Source organism: Anguilla rostrata, chromosome 3 (genome assembly GCF_018555375.3).
Source record: "Anguilla rostrata isolate EN2019 chromosome 3, ASM1855537v3, whole genome shotgun sequence".
Taxonomy (NCBI): domain Eukaryota; kingdom Metazoa; phylum Chordata; class Actinopteri; order Anguilliformes; family Anguillidae; genus Anguilla; species Anguilla rostrata.
In genome coordinates this window covers 41335314-41356489 of record NC_057935.1, presented here as the reverse complement: position 1 = coordinate 41356489, position 21176 = coordinate 41335314, and the positions used below count along the sequence as shown (strand labels likewise).

Sequence of the window (21176 nt, the reverse complement as noted above, 5' to 3'; positions counted from 1 at the left end):
TTTACTGGAAGTAGCTAATCCACTGGTACTTTTGTAGAAGAATTAGCCAGAGCCGTTTAGGGCAGAGATTTTTAAAAGCTGAACGTCCTGCTGTTTGAGAATTTCTTTATTAACAACCTGCCAGTATTATAAAGTAAAACGCGCAACCGTTGGTAGGTAAAGTGAACCAGCCTGTTAAAATTAACTCTCCAAGACAGCAGCCACATTGCGAAGAATAAATAATGTCTCGTGTTGTTTGTAATGTTGATATGACATACATTCATCATTTATGTAGTCTTTTGACCGTTTACCAGATTTTTAAAGCACTGGGAACATTACACATATAAACGCATGTTAAATCTTTATCATGGAGATATTTATCCTTATGGAACAAATCTTCCTTCACAATTTTAAAGAGTTAAGGGTCACACACATGAATTAATTTAATTAAAAATAGGCCCTGGCAATAAACAACATGAAACTGAACGACTTCATATTAAAGCATTAAAACCTACAAGCAGATTTTAGTAGTGCAATTGGGATGGCAGGTTACGACTTGGTGGGGCCGCATGCCCCATACCTATACAGCAACAGTAGTTTGGCACTTTTCAAGGTTCCCTACAGAAATAACCACAATGACTGACCAGAGTGTCAGCCTTTAAAATATTAATTTCTGTACCTTCTGATCCCATTTCAACAGACAGAATTCACAAACAACTTTGCACATCCACACAATAAAGCCCCAAATTTAGGGGATTTCGTATTTTTTCCTCCTCCTCCTCCTCCTCCTCCTTCTTCTTCTTCTTCTTCTTTCCTGCCTGATAACGTCATCGTAAATCTTCCAGGCCCACAAAGAATATATCTCCCCACTGGATGTTTAGGTACATCAGCCAATAAAAACATTGGATACACACACAAAATGGACATAAAAACAAGTGCACACATTTAAAAGAACAAAACTTTGCAACGCTCACATCAGCTTACCTTGTAGTTCACTGAGCAGTGTGTTTCTCTTTAGAACTTCTTGAATGAGTGATAGACCTGGGTTCAAATCCCCCTCAGACTCAAGTGAACCTCTAACTCATTACACTGGCTTGCTGGCTAACTCAACATAAAACATTTAAACTATTGTGTTTGCATCTGTAAAATCATTGCAGGAAACTCATTTATATTTCTGAAATCCAAATAAAATACACTTTAGACAGTTCTGCTTTCAGGCATTTTTTCACTGAGTTTAGCGTTAGCTACCTTGCTAATGACAAGACAGACTGAGTGTATAACATTAGTACGCCTCCAAAATTAAGCTCCAACATCTACGTTGTGATTTGGTCTGGTAGATAACATTATACTGGTGATATAGAAACTGGCAGAAGATAATGACTTATTCACATCAGGTATATCAATTTTGTGTAAGTCAAAAATGGTTCACATTCACTGCTGCGCCTATATTGAGAAATACTTTTTAACTAGGCTACTGTAGCTACCCTGCAAAGCAACATTTCTAAATTGATGTTAGCTAGCCCTATAGATTCTCCATTTAAAAATATGTAATGCACTTTCATTTATTTCTTATTCATGGTAAAGGAAAAATGATTGAATCCATGCTTATGTGTTTCTTTCAGAATGTAGGCTATGTGTATTTGCATGCATTTATGTGTATACATGTTTGTCATAGCCTACATTTATGTATGAATTGCTATAATCACTAACCCATAACAAACACAATACAAAATCTGAAGAAAAACACAAAAAACGTTTTCGACGGGCAAAAATGCCAAGTTATTCTCACATGCAAAGCACTGTCTATAAGTCATTAATTCACATTGCCAAAATGTAGGCCTGCCATTAAAAATATTCATATAAAAATTACACCAAATTACAAGAAACAACATTGGCTATCTTACCTCACACAAATTAAACAAACTGTATTCCAAAGCAATGCTACTCATTGCTTCCTAAATTGTTACAAGTAAATTGGCCCTGTGTGTACAGCATACAGTACATTAATGGTGCGAACATATAACCCACCCTCCAATCCAGGAGGTGGCAGTAATGCAACTCAAGTTGGTTTCAAACCTCCATTAAACTGCAGAAGAAGAAGAAGATGTTTGTTGAATGCGAGTTTAGCCCTTAGTCAGATGAATTACTGACGCGATTCATTTCTTAAAATTTGATTTCATGGTCGTCATCGTGATTTGGCAGTGCCGGGTAATGGGACGAGTACAGAAACAATAGTTACTAGCTAAATATCAATTCCGAACGGAGGAATTAAGCTGTATAAAAAAGATTCGCTATTTAGCAGTTCTTGCGTGCTAGTGTATTGTAACTTGCACTGTGTTGTAGCAACACAAATAGGACAACTATCATACCTATTTCGAAGTTTTTGTTATTTAATATATATTTCGGTTACTGGCTGTCTGTAGTCAGCTGTAGCTAATCGGATTGAGTGCTAGGTATTACGCTGTATAGTTGCTAGCTGGTTGTGTGAATAACCTCGGGTAATTAGCCAAAAAGTTAGCCAAGTTAAAAAAACCGACAAGGTCTGTTTCCATCTAACTTTAGTCTAGTTGCTGACTGTCTGTCTGTGAAGAAAGAGGAAGCTGAGAAAGCTGAATAAGGAATGTGTCGTTGGTAAGTACTTGTCAAGTTACGACTGCCGACTAAAATCACGGCTTGCCTACCTATCAGACATGATATATTGAACATGTTTGTGTATGCTAATCTATTCGCTAGTTTGCAGTAGATCTCGCTAGATGCCCTCTGTAGTTATCTGTCTGTATTCCTCAAGAAAAGGGTCCTGTAGGCAATGTTTGCTGGCGAAGCCATGGTATACGTGACTGTCTTATTTCATATTAATTTACTGGATGCACGCAGGGGCACAAAGTTAACGATTCTCATTCGAGAGGAACTTCGATAAGGATATTGCCAAGATTACTAATAACTTTAACTGTAAGTGGCAAAATTGGAAATCATTGTTTGCCAATGCGTATACACAGCTAGGGAAATCCATGGAATTATGGGGTAAGGCCAGTGCAAGTGAACTTGTATATAACTACGCCAACAACGTTCACCATAGCCAGCTAACGTTAGCTGAAAGCACATACTTTTAAAAAACCTTTCGTGTGTTTTTGCTTTATTCAGACGGGTAGACAGCAGAGAGGGTCGTAGATTGAGAAGGGGCCACTGCTGAGCGTGTGATAGTGGTGGATCGCTCCCTGGGGGACTCGCATGTGACTCGAGTCGTCCACTGTGCACACACTGCGCATCACGTCTCTCCACTTCAGAATGTATGTAAGGAATTCTGACGCCATGACGTTTGTCCAAATGGCAAATTAGGTAATGTTAGCTTTGTGCCTTGATTCTTGTTCAAGAAAGTGTGGTTCAAGTGTATTTGCAGATATCTTGAATTGTCGTCCTTACTAGTCAGATTATAAAAGCAAATCTTGAGTTATCATTCTGACTAGTCACAATGTAATTATGACTTTTCAAAATGCATTTGTAGATATCTAAAATGTAATTACGGATAGTCTAGGGAAACTATAAAATATAAAAATGGTTTTCCACATAAAACGACATAACTGCTTCGTCATTGTATCACAGGGCCACCGGTTTGCTCACCATGTGACCTGCAGGAATTTGTATGTCAATGGTTGTCCTCCAGGGGTCCCTTTAGGCACTCCAATGCACAGTCAAGTGGCTAATTGGTAATACGTGTTTCTAATCGAGACATTTATATAAAAAATTTAAAAAAAAACAATTAGTTGATCTAATATGGGGAGAGTCAGGGTGGAAAGTGAACATGGATGGAACTTGAAATGCTACGAAGGCATGTGTTTGAGCTAGTAGACTTCACTCCGGGTCATGGTGAGTTGCCGGGTCTGCTGGCTTTCGTTGTTACTCAGAACTTGAAGCACAGCAATTGATCAATTAAAGCAGTTTATTACACAGTTCATGCCCTTGTACAACATTTAGTTCATAGAAGTCTGGCTCTTACCAGACCCCAAATGAAAACAGAATGTTTACTATGCTGACAGAGAGTCAGCAAGTGTGAATAAGAAATGGTGCTGAGTTACAAAACATTTGATTGGATCAACATTGTAGAAAACTTATGTTCTCTGTAATGCAGTGTAATCATGTTTGTATTGGTGGAAAGCTGCTGTCATGGGGAGCAAGTTGATGTCTCAGCTACAAAGGTTAACCCTGTGTGATAAGCTTACAGACATGCCGCAATCAGGATTCATTGTTGTACTGTTTAGTCAGAATTGCATCTTGTGGTTTTGTCTTGTATAAAGACAGAAGTGCAATGGTTTGGGGAGACATCCATTTAGTATGCTGTAGGGCAGTTCATAGACGTCTGCCTCTTATCAGACCCCAAAAAAGTGCAATGGTTCAGGGAGACTAGTCAATGCTATGTCCTACGCATATAAGCCATTTACGCAAATAGCCATTTCACCACTCACATTTTGACCATTGTGTATTGTCATTATTACTGAACAATAAACTGCATTAATTTTAACCTGGCATTCCTCTTTGTCTCTTACCACTGCACACCTAGCAGTTTTAAGGTCCTAACATACACAGAGAACTCAGGATATCTGCACCGTAGTGTCGTAGCCGGATACACAATTTTATGTAGGCTACACAAGCCAAAGACACTGGCGGGCAGTGTGGCTTTATACAAAGGAACGTGTGTAGTCTTACCCAGTGCTACTGGAACAGGATTAATTTGATGTTAACTTGATTATCTGACACCAAAATAGTGTTTTAACCTTTCCTTTGTGCTAACAGTTGTGCATAGACAGAGGTGTCTGCTCTTCACCACTAGTGTTTCTCTATATGGATCGCTATCTAACTTTGGCTTGTGTAGCCTACATAAAGAGTCAAAGAGGTATGCCTGGTTAAAATAATGTGGTTTATTGTTCAGTGTGTTCAGTAATCATGACAACATACAATGGTGCAAAATGTGAGTGGTGAAATGGCTATAAGCACAAATGGCTTATATGCACAGTTTTTGGCTGGACCGCAACAGTGGGGCCAGCCCTACAAACATGAATGTCTGTGTGTGACTGACTGACTGACTGACTGAGTGAGTGATAAAGTTACACCGCGCATGTCTGTGATGTCGGCCGGTTCGGTCCAGCCATATACTAGGTTTTAACCTGGTCTTGTTTGGGGTCTGATAAAAGGCAGACTTCAATGAACTGCCCTATGCCATACTAAATAAATGTCCAGTTAAATGAGTGTGTTTTAAACCAAGCTAGTGGTGGTCATTGGAAGTTTTTGAGTCACACAGGAAACAGACCACTTATTAAAGTGCAGTGCAGAAGAGGCTTAGAGGACAGAACAGACCCTTCGTTCAGCAGGACGCACCATTCTTAAAATTTCCACTCCTGTTTTGTAGACGTACAAGTACATTTCCTGGATTGTATTTCCAGAGTTTTGCGACTTTCAATGATGAATAATTATTACTTGTAGGATAAAAACAATATTTCTGAGTGATTTTTTTTTGGTTTCACGGTAGGTAAATAAGTTTTGTTTGCTTTTTTTTTATTATGAAAAAGCGGTTTTCATAAGACACTATTGAAATGCTTTTGGCAGAAGTGTATTGCCTGTATTATTAGAGTAAAAAAAAATGGGCTGGCATTCATTTGTATGAATAATGTTGATTTGCATTGGGGCATTAAGCAAAATGAAAACCTGAGCCTTTGTTTTGGGTGGAATCCCTTTTAGAGTGAAGATCTTTTAATCAACCTAAAGATACTTTGAAGTTTTGTATCGCACACTGAATTTAGCCTAGTTGTTATTCTATTTTGACAATCAAATTTGATTCACTGGTGGAGAAAAGATCTGAAAAATTACATTAGAATTTTTCTTGAACCTTTTGAATATTCTTGAGTTTTGATACGTGATGTGTGTGTGTGTGTGAGTGAGTTTTTATGCTATGATTGTAAGTGTGTGATATTTCATGACTTATTTCAAACTAGCCAACCAATTAACTTGAACTGGTTGGGCTGTTCACTCCTCTTTGTTGTCACGTATAATGGTAGATGCTGCTGTGTGCTTCTTTTATATCGAAATCCAGAGCTTGTAGGGTTCAGTACTTTTCTCTATTGTGTATGATCAGACTACGGGACTATGGATCTGAAAACCACAGTGAGCTCTGTGCTGGTGGGAGTGGAAGGCATGACTTGTGGATCATGTGCACAGAGTATAGAACAGAGGATCAGCGGGATGCCAGGAGTGTTCCACGTCCAGGTGAGTTTCAGTATGTTCTTTAGCAAATCGGTGTTCACACAGCATTGGGGAACTCTGTAACATTCAATTGACAATCTCTCTTAATAGAGCAACATCAATATCAATATTACCATTTTATAAGGACATGGTGAGGTATTAAATTCAGCAGAAATTGGTGTTTAAAGAAGTCGTTGAATGGTTGTGGGGTCACATCAAAGATTACATGATAGATTTTATACTGTTTTCCAGCTGAATGGGTCATAGAACAATGGTTGCTTTAATGCAGGATTCTGCTTTTTTATGTGAATAAAAGACCTAAAATGTCTTTTTAAAGATTACAACCACAACAAAACAAATACTCTCGTTAGACTACTTTGAGCCAGTCGTTGATGTCTGACATTTGTGTTGTTACACAGCCATTGGTAGCGTTGCACGATTAACAGAGAAAGCATTTCAATGAAATGTTGAAAAGCAGATCTTGCTCAGCATGAGTAAGTTAAAACAGGAATCGCTCCTTGATTAAAAAAAATATATATTTACCCGAGTGGCAAAAATTTGTTTTGATCAGAATGCCAGTACATAGCATAGATTTTATTTGTGTCTTATTTCATCCTACTAATCCTGCTGTTTCATCTGCCTTCTGTTATAGTTGTCATTATGAACAACATGCATTTATTGTGTTATCATTGTGAGTTGGCATGTTGGCAAAATCCGTTATTTTTATCAGAACGCAAGTGAATTAGTGTAAAAGCAGATTTTGAAATGTCCTGTGTTTGAAAGACGCTGCATTCCATGGGCTAGCGTACCCATGGCATAGGTAGATAAGTGTAAGGGTGTCAATTTCAGCAAACACCTTAAGACCTCTTTCAAGCAAATATTCAGCCTGGTGCATGGCAAGTTTTAAATTATATAGTGGAGTAAACAAGGTTTCCATGCCACAGTTGTCAAATAAAACAGGCAATGAGACATGGCAGAGGATTTTCAGATTTATGGGAAAGAACCTCAGGGCTTTCCAATTAAGGCTGATAATTTTATTTACTCCAGCCTTCCCCTCCTGTGTTTCTATAACATTTGAGGGAAAACAGTAGGTTGTATTGCTGCCAGATAGCCTGAAAGGGTTTTTAGTGTGGCCTGACCTATCCCCGATCAGTATGTTTGCCTGCAGGGGGAGCTGAATGAGAAGATAATGTAATAGTCTGTCTGATACACAGCTGCCCTTTTCAAAAGTCAAGCCTACAAATGTAATTGTTGACTGTCGGGTACATTTAACAGTAATGTGAACTGGAAAATATGGCACACGTGACCTCTAAGGCAAATGTTCAGAGTTGTTTGTTTACTTTTTGACAGTCTTTAATGCATTGTTTCCTGGGAACCCTGGAAACCCTGTTTTATTCCTTTAAGGTTCTATTAGCCTTTTTAAAAAGGCAAGAAGTGGCACAGTTTGTAGTGCGGCCGATTCTCATGCCATGCAAGTCCCCCAGTGCAGGTGGGGGTTCAAACACCTTTCATGACACCTTCTGAGCTGTGAACCCTATCAGCCACCTCTGCTTTCTTCCTGTTTGAATAAAGAAAAAATATGAAAGCAGAGAGGGCTGTCCGCTCTCCGTAAAAAAAAAAAAAGAATTAGTTTTTTTTAAAGTCTATCAGTGAACCGTATCAGTTGCCACCTCTGCTTTCTTCCTGTTTGAATAAAGCAAGAATATGAAAGCAGGGGAGGGCTGTCCACTCTCCGTAAAAAAAAAAAAAAAAAAAAATTAGTTTTTTTTTAGTCTCTATCTAATCAACCAGGATTTTCTACTTGATTTGAGTTTTTGTTGTCTCTGTTATTTGGAGTATACGTTGAGCAGCTATTCAAACTTTTAAAATTCTTACACAAGTTATTCCCTCTTAATTTTAGAGATTTAACCCTGTGAAGTGTGTGGTATTTTCACCGATTTTCAAATGCTTCCAGTTTCAATTTTATTAAGTCCGGAGTCTACTGACCTGGGGCTGTATTCACCAAACATCTTAAGGCTGAAAGTGGCCCCTAACTGACTGATTTAGGAGAGTCTTTTGAAAAATAATGGTCGTGTCAATTCTAACTTTAGGACTACTACGTTTTTGGACTATGAGTAATTCCACAAAGCATTTTAGTGCTAAAAACAGGTCAATCCGTGAAAAGTTAGGGTTAGTCAGCAGGACTCCTAAGTCACTAAGAACGTTCCTAAAAATGGCTGCTGCCGGTAATCTGCCTCGTATTAGTGTCAGTGTTGTAGAAACATTTAATAACATCAAGGTATTGTCTCAGCTGAGGTATTATGAATACAGTAGAGTGGACAGAAATGGTAATGGCACATTTATCTGGAAGCGTATATGTTCCCACACTTCTTTCTTGTCTTATGAAGTGATCCTGACTCTAAATTTCCCTTTAATAATGTCCTTCCTTTCATGACCCAATTGGGCAAGAAGTAAAAGCTGTTCTTGCATCCTGTTTGGTTTTCATTTTTGTTGCTGGGCAATATGGCATCACACTTGTTGCTTTTAGTCATGGTTATTCTAGCCTAATAATTTAAAGGCTATTTAAATGCATATTTGCTCATTATTTTGTGAGTGGGCGAGATATGCAAGAGGCAGACACTTGTATATGTGCTCGACCAGTTACTATTCAATTCTTGGTTTCATGTTAATTAAGTGACATTTAGCCTATATTTTTATTTAAAAAATCTTTATTTGAATATGGCAACATAATTGGTACCTCCTACCACAGTATTTCTGTGATGAATTCGCTGATGCAGACCTGTCACCTATCAACCAGTCACTGTGGGAATAGTACTGTAAGTAAGCTTGTTTGTGTAACGCAATGTCCATAGCAACAAGGTAAACCCTGCCCTTTCTCTTGACTTAAGTCTTCCCATTCCTTAGCAAAGGTTGGTCCCAGTGGCTTTGTGAAAAGGTTTTAAGAGGAAACTCTTAGCAAGAAACTTAGTGCTACTTAGGGGAACTTTTAGGAGTTAGATAAAATGTTTTGTGAATACAGCCCCAGATCATCTAAGAAAGTTTCACCTATTTATAATTGGTGCACCACTGGCCTTCAGGAAGAATCAAATTGTTTAAAATATTTTTCATAATTGCCCATAATATTCATGTGTGTTGGGAACATAACAAATATGGAACTCTAGACAAAAATATTGGAAGTAAACCAAAATATTCCTTACCCTTGATGATTAACCTCCTGAATACGTGTATCCAGAATAAATCAACCTATTTCTATCAACTTAACGTTCTCGCTGCGCTGTCCAATTTGCACTGTTCACAATACCCAATTTTGGTATCTCCTAGTGTGAATGATAAGCCAGCTGGCTCACAAATTTCTTAAAATTTGTAAATGTGGCAAGACAGCCTCCTAAGCTGTTTATTACAAAAGCTATTCTACCAGCTGTTGATAAGGTAGGCCTGTATTGTTAAATTGGAAAAGTTAACTGGTTCTCCACTTAGACTACATGGCCAAAAGTATGTGGACACCCAAACATCACACCTGCATGAGCTTCTTAGACATCTCATTCCAAAACCATGGGCATTAATATGGAGTTGGTCCCCCCCTTTACAGTTGGCACTATGCGTTCTGGTTTTTTCTGCCAGATAGTGAAGCATGATTCCACTATGCCAGAGTCTAATGGCGGTGTGCTTTACACCACTCCAGCTGGTGTTTGGCATTGTGTATGGTGATCTTCGGCTTGTGTGCGGCTTTTTGACCATGGAAACCAATTTCATGAATCTCCCGACAAACAGTTCTTGTGCTGACTTTGTTCCAGCAGCAGTCTGGAACACGGTAGTGAGTGTTGCAACCAAGGACAGATGATTTTTACATGCTGTGCGCTTCAGCATTCAATGGTCCTGTTCTGTGAGCTTGTGTGGCCTACTGCTCGACGGCTGAGCCGTTGTTGCTCCTAGATGTTTCCACTTACACAGCACTTACAATTAACTGGGGCAGCTCTAGCAGGGCAGTAATTTGATGGACTGACCTGTTAGAAAGGTGGGATTCTACAACAGTGTAATGTTGGAAGTACAACCCATTGTACTGCCAATGTTTGTCCATGGAGATTGTATGGCTGTATGCTTGATTTTATGCACCTGTTAGCAATGGGTGTGTCGGAAGTGGCTAAACTCATTAATTCAAAGGAGTATCAACGTACTTTTGGCCATGTAATGTATGTTTTTGATTTAATCTAGCTAAGTAACATTTAATTTAAATTTGATAAATTATGCCTACACACATCACGGCATATAGGCTACTAAGACTAAAATTATGTCAGAAAGCTCCAGAAAGCTAACTGTCTCTTTTAATGCTAACCATAATCTTCATGCCAAGAAAAGTGGTTCTGCTGCAGATGTGAACTGCTGCTGGGATGCCTGAGCTAATGTTAGCTCAGCGAGGCAGTTTCAATCTGCCCACTCGTGTTACTTCAGCACTATAGAAGGAGTAGAGGGGCATCATTGCAGAGGAGGGTACACAACGTATTGAAAGCAGGGGTTCCAGTAATTTTGACATTTACCTTTTGGGGGGGGGAGGAAATGACTTGTTGCAAGCAACATCTTCCTCTAAACAATTGAATTGGTATAAAAGATGATGATTTTGCCTGTGATTTGAGTACAGAATATAGTTAAATACCTGTGTTGTTTATTTTGGACAGCCTTTTTTGCATTATCTTTATCAAGCTTGCCAATACTTCTAGACTTGACTGTATACTCAAGTGTTAAAGGTTGGGAATTTATGAGCAATGGCTATATGAATTGATGCTGTATTTATTACCTTATACCATTAAATTGTTGGAACTGTTGTAACATCGTTAGCTAACTGAAACTTTACTAATAGAATCCCCCAATACTTCAGGTGAGCTTGAACCAGGTGTCGTATTGCAGGTGTCCCTGGAGAAGAAGCAGGCTGCCGTGGTATTTGATGCCAGTTTGCAGAGCCCAGATTCCCTTGCGGAAGCCATCGTGGACGTGGGCTTCGATTTCAACCAAGCCAATTCAACCGCAGCCACAGCTCTGCCCACAGAAACCAAGCTCATCGCCATGACAGATCTTCCTGCATTCCAGCCACAGGAACTCCACAGACTATCTGAGTTAAAGGGGGTCGTAGAGGTCCGGACAGCCCCAGATCAGAAAGGCTGCTCCATCACGTTCATTCCTTCTGTCTTAAACGCCGAGCAACTGAACGAGGCTCTGCACAACCTGGCTGTGGACACAACGCCCAGGTCCGTGGACCGGCCATTACAGGAACTGGTGAAAATGCATATCGAGGGAATGGTTTGTCATTCCTGCACCACAACCATCGAAGGGAAGATTGGGAAACTGCAAGGAATACATAAAATCAGAGGTGATTTCCTTCATTTCTTAAGTTAAACAAATTCACCCCAGAGTGGATACATATTTGGCTTCATTGGTTTGTATTCAAAGCTGAATTATTACCATCTGCTTCAACATTAGCATTGCTATGTAAATGTTTAAAATGCTATTTTAAAGTGAATTTGTTGGCTTCTCAGTAAGCTTTGTAATGTCGATTACATTGAATGCCGGTATAAAGGCCTTTGCATTGAGCTTGCTTACTTGTGTGTACACATTTTCATATGTGTGAATGTCTGATCCTATGTTACTCTTAATAGAACTCTATGGCAGAAGCAGCAATGTATTTACCAGGTTTCATGAGTTTTTAATAGACTATTTATAGATTTTTTTAATGTAACAATTTACATATATTTATGATGGCTCTCAGAAGGCCTGACTAAGTATCATAATAACAGGCAAGACTTAGCTATTTAATTCATTAAAAGTATGGGAGAATAAATCCAGTTATTATTCATTGTGCACCTGTGGTGTTTGGTCTCATCATAAAAATCAGTACACCTACAATAGGATTCCAGCCCTGTGTACTTGCACCCCTGATAATATTAATCTTCATTTCCATTGGTGCAGCACAAGTGACCTTACTCAAGGGTAGTATTTGAGTTAACCTCAGCAATGTTGATAATGTAGTTAATAATTTATTCTTTGAATTAAACTTTGATTACTAGAAAAAAGCCTAGCCTAGTTGAAATCAAGTGTGCAGTGATGTACCTTAGTTTGAGGTGGTTAAGTATTAGAAACAACTAGGCAAAAAAAGAAACAAACACAATAGGCCAGGCTATGAATAAATAAATATATATTCTTTGGTTATTTTTTTAATGTGTACATTCCCTCTTACTTTGAACCAATTTTTGACCCCACATTTTACTACTCTTTTAGACCAGTCTTTGGAAGTACTGTCTCTTTGTTGCAATGTCCTCTGTAAATTTAGGATAGAAATATACATTATCATTATGTGATTCTTTGTAATTAAAAAATAGTCTGTTTTTTTTTTGTTAAAAAATGTTTTTTAAAAAAGTTCATAAACATGATATAATTTAACAAACTATTCTTTATGCTACTGCACAGTGCACATCAGCTAAAGATTTTTGCTAGGTAGCATAAGCAGCATAGCATAAGGTAAGTAAAATATTTTCAGTGAGGATAATTTCAGGATTATTTAACACAAATTATTGTAATTTATCATCACTGAAAATGTGCTGCATATTAATATGTGCTACGGGTTAGAATGGCTCGCTCTACTAGTGGTAAAATAAACTACTGCGATATACATTTATTTGTACTACTGCGATATACATTTATTTGTATATTTGTATATTATTTGTATATATTATACATATATATGCTCAGCAGTGAGTATATATATGTATTAACAGTAGTTCATTTTACCGCTAGTAAAGCTAGACTTTGAATCCCCGTGTGGTCAGTTCTCTGGGTTGGTGAGGCTGAAGCTGTGCTCTTTACCTAAAAGTAAAGTACTTTCAAGGTACAAGTATGTTTGGCACGAACCAAACAACCCATCACCCTGAGGTGCGTTCAAATTCAATGAACAGAGGCAAACGTTCGTGGCGAACATGTTTTCTTTGAACGGTTAAATTCGAACAGCTTTTTAAGAACGTTCCAAATTGTTTGCATTAAACATAAACAGACATGGCCACGAGAGCATTTGTACTCATTAACGTTAGCTACATTAGGTGGAAATAGCTAATGTAATGTTAGCTAAACGTTATGCTACATAAAAATACTAACATTAACTGTTAGCAAGCTCACACTTACCAGCATCTTCAATCGAAATCCCCATCTGGGAACACTCCCTCAGTCTAGCATGCATTTTTGTTCACCGCAAACTACCTTTTCAGAATGTTCGTTTATGTTTGCAAACGTTTGCGGCGAACACAAAGCTAACGGAAAAAAGTTTGAAATAGTTTGCAAACGTTCGCCTTGTTCGCTGAATTTGAACGCACCTCAGGTAAGGCCAACCATATTATCAAGCATGGTGGGTTGTTGTTGCCATCATAGGCAAGAAAACACAGGAAAATCCTTAAGGAGAACAAAAATAGGTCCTCCTCCATATTACTGACCCCCAGTGGGAAAATTATGTTCCCCAAGTTAACATTATTCATGGGAATTAAATTTTCTTTCTTTCTGGCTTTGTAGTTTCTTAGTTTTTTCCCCCTTTCATTTTGCAGTTTCCTTGGAGTCCCAGGAAGCTACAGTGTTGTATCAAACTCACCTCATCACAGTGGATGACATCATCCTCCAGATTGGCCAAGCAGGCTTCAAGGCCAGCATCAAATCCAAACCTCGCCCACTGCAACTCTCCAGCAGTGAGCTGGATCGCCTGATGAGCACCTCTGGCCAGAGTGCCCTGTTGCCAGCCAAGACGGTCCCACAGGAGGCCACTGAAGACATAACCACAACTTTGCTAAATGGAAGTGGAATAGATGGTCACAGCAGTGTGCATTGCATGCAGGGCAGCTCCGCTCCCACACCTGAGGTGCAGGCCACAGAGAGAGAGCGCTCTTCTCCACATTCCAACCCCAGACCTGTCAATGTGAGCCCAATTCAGCAGGGAATGGAGACTTTAACACCTGGACAGTTTGTTGTCAAGAACAACAGCGGAAGCCCAACTTTGCTATCAGTACCACCTGCAACCTCGTCACCAGTCTCTCCTTTGTGCCAGCCTTTGGGGGCAGCAGTGGAAATCCGTATTGAAGGAATGACTTGCAACTCCTGTGTACAGTCCATTGAGGGAATGATTTCTGAACACAAGGGGGTAAAGTCTGCCCAGGTTTCCTTAGCCAACCACAGTGGAACCTTTGAATATGACCCTCTGATGACCTCTGAGGAGGAGCTGAGGGAAGCCATTGAAGATATGGGCTTTGATGCCTTTCTTCCTGGTAAGTTTTACCATTTCATACCTAGTTGTCTGAATGTTATTGAAGCAAGTGATGTGGCCTCCAAGGTGTGGATTTCAGTGCAGCGATTCACCCCACAATCCAGAATTGAATCTTGGCCTCAGTAATGCTGTCTGGTATGATGCATCATTGGCCATAGTTTCACCCAGGGAATGGACGGCTCAGATAGGCAGTGTAATATCCACCTATTCTCACTGAGTCAGCGTATAACACTATGTTAAATAGAGCTGCGCCATTTCATTTCGCACACAGCAGGTTCCATTTAGCACTTTAAATATAAATGACTGTTGACTGTCCTATGAACTGAAATGAGCAACGTGACATAGACCTACTATGAAATTAGTTGGAAAGGACTAATGGTGGAACAGTTAGAGTACATAATTTCCCCCTTGACATCAAAAACATTTATCTCATATTTGACTATTTTGATTGAAATGATCTCCTCTTTGTCAATTGCAGAAACCAATTCCCTAGTACCAGCCTCAAAGTGGCAATCATGTCCCAGCAAGCCGATTTCACCCTCCCCTACGGGTCCAGTGCCTGTGAAAGAGGTGGAAGGGCCTTTATTGGGGAGCAGAGAGGGAGGGGCACAGACCCTTTCCAAATGTTTCATCAAGATTGGGGGAATGACCTGTGCCTCATGTGTGGCAAACATAGAGAGGAACCTCAAAAATGAGGATGGTAAGGCCAGCATGCTTAACATTAATATCAGTTATGGGTGTGATAATGGCAGTAACCAGCATAAAGCAAGCAGTCACCTTGTTTTATTACATTTTGTGATCATGTTTGTATGGTTGAGTATATTAGCCAAGTATGCTCATACTAAAAATGTCACATTGTACTGCTGCGAATGGTTTATTGCCTTGAGAAAACTATCGTACTGCAACAGGAGTTTAACTATTGAGCTGATACTGATTCTTAACTGATTTTAGGGGGTGTAATCAGAAAGCAAAATGGTTATGTATTTAATTGGTGTGTTTTTTGTATTTTATGCAGGGGTTTATTCAGTCCTAGTTGCTCTTATGGCCGGCAAGGCAGAGATTCGCTTCAATCCTGGAGTCACTGACCCCTCCAACATAGCGGATTCCATTGCAGAGCTGGGCTTCAGTGCTTCCGTCATGGAGAATGTGGACAACTCAAATGGAAACCTGGAGCTTGTGGTGAAGTACTCATATCTTCTTTCAGTTTTGTGATTGTGGGGAAAAAACCAGAAGAACTTGTTTTAATTGCAGTGTTTTGTTTTTCCTGAAGGTCAGGGGAATGACATGTGCCTCATGTGTCCACAAAATTGAGTCGAATCTAATGAAAACCAAAGGTATTCTTTATGCTTCTGTTGCTTTGGCAACCAACAAAGCCCATATCAGTTATGACCCAGAAGTGACTGGACCACGTGACATCATCAAATTGGTTGAGGTGAGTTTTTGCTATTGAAAAGTTGCAGGGTCAGTTATGTAGGAGAGTGTGAAAGGCCTATTTGTGATAATTGATTGGAAAAACGTATCACTGATTGACAGAACTTGGGCTTTGAGGCATCGCTTGTTAAGAAAGACCGCTCTGCCAGTCATCTGGACCACAGCAAAGAAATACGACAGTAAGTACCCAGCGCAACTTAAACCGCTTTCACTCTGTTAATGAATGAATACTTTCATTAGTGTACCAAACAATGCATTAAAGCCTTATGTTATTGGACATACGTTGATACCATTGTTCTTGTTTTATTTATGCTATTCCCTTGGGAACTTGTTCACCTCAAAATCGTAGTAATTTCAGATGGATCCCAACACCAGCCATAGGGAGCACTAGGTTTATTTCCAGTGTTTAAATGAATTAAGTCTTCCTGTTTTACCGGTTTGATAGTGCATGTTTTGAAACCTTATAGTCATTGTCTTTGTACAGGCTTTCTGAATTAACGCGGTACTCACACTTTTTCCTAGCCCGCTGCAGGGGGTTTAGTGGGGAGGTTGCACAGGGCCTCACTCCTGTGCTGGCCTTGCACAAAACTGTTCTGTGGGGTCTTGTGCCAGACAGGGTTTTTTTTGCTTTAAAGGTAGACCCTGAAGTCACACACATGCAAATGGTGTATGCTGTAGCATTAAGATTTGCCTTTTCTGGAACTAAGAGGCCTAGCCCAAACCATGAAAAACAGCCCCCGATCAAGGGGTGTCCAGATACTTTTGCTCATGTAGTGTAGCTGATGAATGAAACTTATTGCCTCAGTGGGAGTTCACTCACAACGAGCACAACGTAAAACTGGATAGATGCTGCCATTCTATCCCAAAGCGTAAACCTGCTGTGTTCATGACAGGGGTTCCTGTTGGTGCAGCCTCTCATTTTTTTATTTTTAAATTTTTTTAATTGGCATTGGCCTGCTCATTTTGCTCCCACATCATATCCCAGGGTCTGTCTGTAATTCATTTTTAAATTCTCCGATATTAAATCTTTATATTTATTATGAGTAAATTCATATAGGCTTAGTAAATCTGGTATACTGATAGACTATGCGATGACATTGTGGTGTTTGCATGTTAAATCCTTTTCTCATTGGAAAGCTATTCTGCTGTGTTTATATCATTAGTCTTTTTTTATTAGCGATGACTCTAGATGTGCGTCAGTTGCTCTTGGTTCTGAGATGGACCATTCCTTGTTCCTCACAGGTGGAGATGGTCCTTCTTGGTCAGCCTCTTTTTCTGCGTCCCTGTGATGGGGATGATGATGTACATGATCGTTGTGGACCACTACGTCTACACGGAACACCAGCACAACGCCAGCTCAGAAGACGTTCAACATCATCACTCTTCCATGTTTCTGGAGAGACAGCTCCTCCCTGGGCTGTCTGTCATGAACCTAATTTTGTTTCTTTTCTGCCTACTGTGCAGGTACCACAGGCCCTTCATGCTTGTCTGAGTTAGGAACCACAGGGAAGGGGTGGAGTTTTGAGTAATTTTAACTTACAGAAATGTCCCTGCTGTCTCCTTGTACACTCTAAGACCTATATAACATATAACATTCAATAAAAGATGTGAATCATGTTCTTATCCTAGCTTTCCTGTTCAATTAAAATTAGGATTGAATGAGCTATTGTAATCTGTGATAAAATTTCTTGAAGTCTGTATCGCATTCTGATTCTTTCTTCAAATTGTTTTTTTCCCCTTCTCTTTTTACCTTTGTAGTTCATTGGAGGGCGTTACTTCTACATCCAGGCGTACAAAGCTGTGAAACACAAGACCGCTAACATGGATGTTCTCATTGTGCTGGCCACGTCCATAGCCTTCACTTACTCCCTGCTCATCCTGCTGGTGGCCATGATAGAGAAGGCGAAAACCAATCCTGTCACCTTTTTTGACACGCCCCCAATGCTGTTCGTCTTCATCTCATTGGGAAGGTGGCTTGAACAGATAGCAAAGGTATTCTTTCTTTCTCTTGACAAAGGCCTTGATATTTTCATAAAGTGGGCACTTGATTAGATATACAACTACTAGTTATTGCAAATAGCCTGCTCTTCCAAACAGCCACTAAGCCACTTTGACTGTGGTATGATTGTTGGTGCCAGTGTGGTTCCTGCATCTCAGACAGCTGCCCTCCTGGGATTTTCATGCAGTATAGTCTGTAGAGTTTACAGAGAAAAGTGCGATAAACAAAAAACATTCTTTGAGCAGCAGGTCTATGGGCAAAACCACCTTGTTAACTCCTTGAACCCGGATGACGCCAGTTGGCATCATAAAACACTCCCTCCGTTGAAACTCTTATTTCTGAACGCTGGATTGTTTTCTTTTATGCGTCTCTCGAACACGTCAGATTGACCAGATTTGCATTTGAAAACCATGACTACATTTTGGTTGTTTCGTCACCAACAGTACCAACATTACTGCTGAAAACACAAAGCACGGAGCATGGAGTACTAATACTTCAGAAACATGTTTCAGAAATAATAATCTGAATACGCTACATGTCAAACCCTGAAGCAGATAGCCTACTGCAGCAAAAGACCATGCCAGGTTCCACTCCTATTATCTAAGAACAAGCTGGTTCCAGGACCATGACAGAACTTCAGTTTACTCCAATGGCCTGCACAGTCCCCAGATCTCAATCCAATAGAGCACCTTTGGGATGAAGTGAAATGGGAGGTTCAAAGCATGAAAATGTGGCCGAAAAATCTGCAGGAACTGCACAATGCTATCGTTTCTGCATGGACCAAAATCCCTAAGGATTTTACAGCACCGTGTTGAATCCATGCCACAAAGAATTCCGGCTGTTCTGGAGGCAAAAGTGGTACCTACCCATTCCTAGATAGGTGTACTTAATAAAGTGGTCACTGAGTGTAAATAAGGCACCTTGCCACAAGCAAAAATAAGTTTTAAGGATTACTGCATTTGATTCTATTTTTCTTCTTTGTGTTAGTGAGCTGGTAATGCAAGTCCCTAACAGTGTGGATTCCCATGCCAGCGTGAAGTAGAATGATTGTAAACGTTCTAACCTGGTCTGTCTCTCTGATTATTTCTGAAGAGTAAAACCTCTGAAGCCTTGTCCAAGCTGATGTCCTTACAGGCGACAGAGGCGACTGTCGTCACCCTGGATGAGAATATGACTGTTCTGCGGTATTTGGTTTTTGCATTTTAATTTATGTGTTACTTAATGCAGTATTATTTTGACTTTCACCCAGCTTAGAATACTCATTTATATTCGTGAGACTGCCTTGCACTACAAAAATGATGCTATTTGCGAGAAACTTTATGAGAATGATGAAATTGGTAATTGGTTCTTGTTTTTCCCTGTCAGTGAGGAGCAGGTGGAGGTTGACCTGGTACAGAGAGGAGATGTAGTTAGAGTCTATCCCGGGGGGAAGTTCCCTGTGGATGGGCGTGTCATTGAAGGACATTCCATGGCAGATGAGTCTCTAATCACAGGTGGGGCTGATTTTGTGTGCGTGCATGTGTGCGCGCGCACACGTGCATGTGTGTGTATGTTCCTTGATCTTTGAAAGGTGGTATGTGCTCATATATGCTGCTGGTCTTACTTGCTCTCTTTGTGGGTTGAGTGTTGGTTCTCTCTTTGTGATGTGTGTGGTTCTTAGCCTGAGACCAAAACAATAAAATCTCCCTGTTTTGTGTGTCAGGGGAGGCCATGCCTGTGACCAAGAAACCCGGGAGTATTGTAATCGCTGGTTCCATAAATCAGAATGGCGCTCTGCTGATCACTGCCACACATGTTGGTGCTGACACTACCCTGTCTCAGATTGTCAGACTGGTGGAGGAGGCGCAGACATCAAAGGTGATTATGAAGTTCCATGGGCTTACTGATTTATTGGTCAGCCATCACACGCAGTGAATCCTGTTCTCTATAATTAGACTGATTGTCTTATTTCATAATAACTTTTTGTTAATTAAAAAAAATTAATTGCATGGCTTATGACCTGGTCTGTAGGTTTATCCACATCTAGACAATATGACGCGGGCATAAGATTGAGTCTCTTTTTTTTTGCCCTCCTCCAGGCTCCTATCCAGCAGTTTGCTGACAAGATTAGTGGATATTTTGTTCCCTTCATTGTCGGAGTCTCTGTCCTGACCCTAATTGCTTGGATTGCTATTGGATGTGTAGACTTTTCTCTGGTTGAGAAATATTTCCCGGTGAGTAAACAAAAAAAAAAAATTCATTAATTTCTGTTTATATCAATTGTTATTGCAGAGTCTATGATGTCTATAAGTGGTTATATTTATAACTATAACTATATATATTTGATTTCAACAATTAGGTCCTGCTCATATTGTCTATGCATTGTCTTACTATGGTGTGCTTGCTGGTTTCTCCTACAGGGCTACAATAAGAGTATCTCTCAGACGGAAGTGATAATCAGGTTCGCCTTCCAGGCCTCTATCACTGTGCTGTGCATTGCCTGCCCCTGCTCCCTGGGTTTGGCCACGCCCACCGCTGTCATGGTGGGCACCGGAGTTGGGGCACAGAACGGCATCCTCATAAAAGGTGGCCAGCCATTGGAAATGGCACACAAGGTTAGAAGTTCTGTCAGTTCTGTAGGGAAAGGAAGATTTCGTGAGATTAAAAATAAATATTTTGTTTTTATATCGTGCCGGTACTTTTTTCCCTGAGAGTCTCGGGCACATAGGAAATGGTTCTGGAGGGAACTCCAGCAACTGAACCTCCATGACTCATTATTTCAACTAAATAATTAAACTCTATTATCACATTTATATCAGTGATGTATATTCCAAATTCAAAATGACATTTGCTACAAGGGCTAAGCTACAGCCCCCTTAAGCAACAGTCTGTAAATGCACCTCTTCCAGGTGAATCACATTTTTTGCCGGAACCCATCCTTTAGCAATTCCGGTGCATTGCTTTCACTGACCAGGAATGATTGGTCTTCCCCTGCAGATTCAAACCGTAGTGTTTGACAAAACCGGGACCATCACATATGGCACGCCCAAAGTGATTCAGGTGAAGATGGTGGTTGAGGGAAACCACGTGCCCAGAACTCGACTGCTGGCCATCGTGGGGGCAGCGGAGAACAACAGCGAGCACCCGCTGGGAGTGGCTGTCGCTAAGTACTGTAAACAGGTCGGTGCAAGTCCGTCTCCCCCGGATGGGGCCTTTCCAATTCCACCGCTCCGGAAAGTTCTCCGACCTCGTCCCCTTTTATCTCTCCGT

At 40.2% G+C, this 21176-nt stretch overlaps 1 protein-coding gene across 1 annotated transcript in view; it reads left to right on the top strand.

Annotated features, from left to right (window-relative positions):
• Nucleotides 1–2069: 2069 nt before the first annotated feature.
• The window catches only part of atp7a (ATPase copper transporting alpha), a 30701-nt gene continuing 11594 nt past the window's right edge, over nucleotides 2070–21176 (top strand). Inside the window, 17 exon segments of the mRNA XM_064327622.1 lie at nucleotides 2070–2610; nucleotides 3121–3843; nucleotides 6104–6234; nucleotides 11113–11572; nucleotides 13788–14498; nucleotides 14976–15197; nucleotides 15513–15676; nucleotides 15768–15929; nucleotides 16031–16107; nucleotides 17171–17380; nucleotides 17674–17920; nucleotides 19020–19111; nucleotides 19293–19420; nucleotides 19630–19784; nucleotides 20006–20140; nucleotides 20327–20521; nucleotides 20904–21086. Of these exon segments, the coding sequence (XP_064183692.1) occupies nucleotides 3783–3843; nucleotides 6104–6234; nucleotides 11113–11572; nucleotides 13788–14498; nucleotides 14976–15197; nucleotides 15513–15676; nucleotides 15768–15929; nucleotides 16031–16107; nucleotides 17171–17380; nucleotides 17674–17920; nucleotides 19020–19111; nucleotides 19293–19420; nucleotides 19630–19784; nucleotides 20006–20140; nucleotides 20327–20521; nucleotides 20904–21086 (3333 nt within the window). The 5' untranslated portion in view covers nucleotides 2070–2610; nucleotides 3121–3782.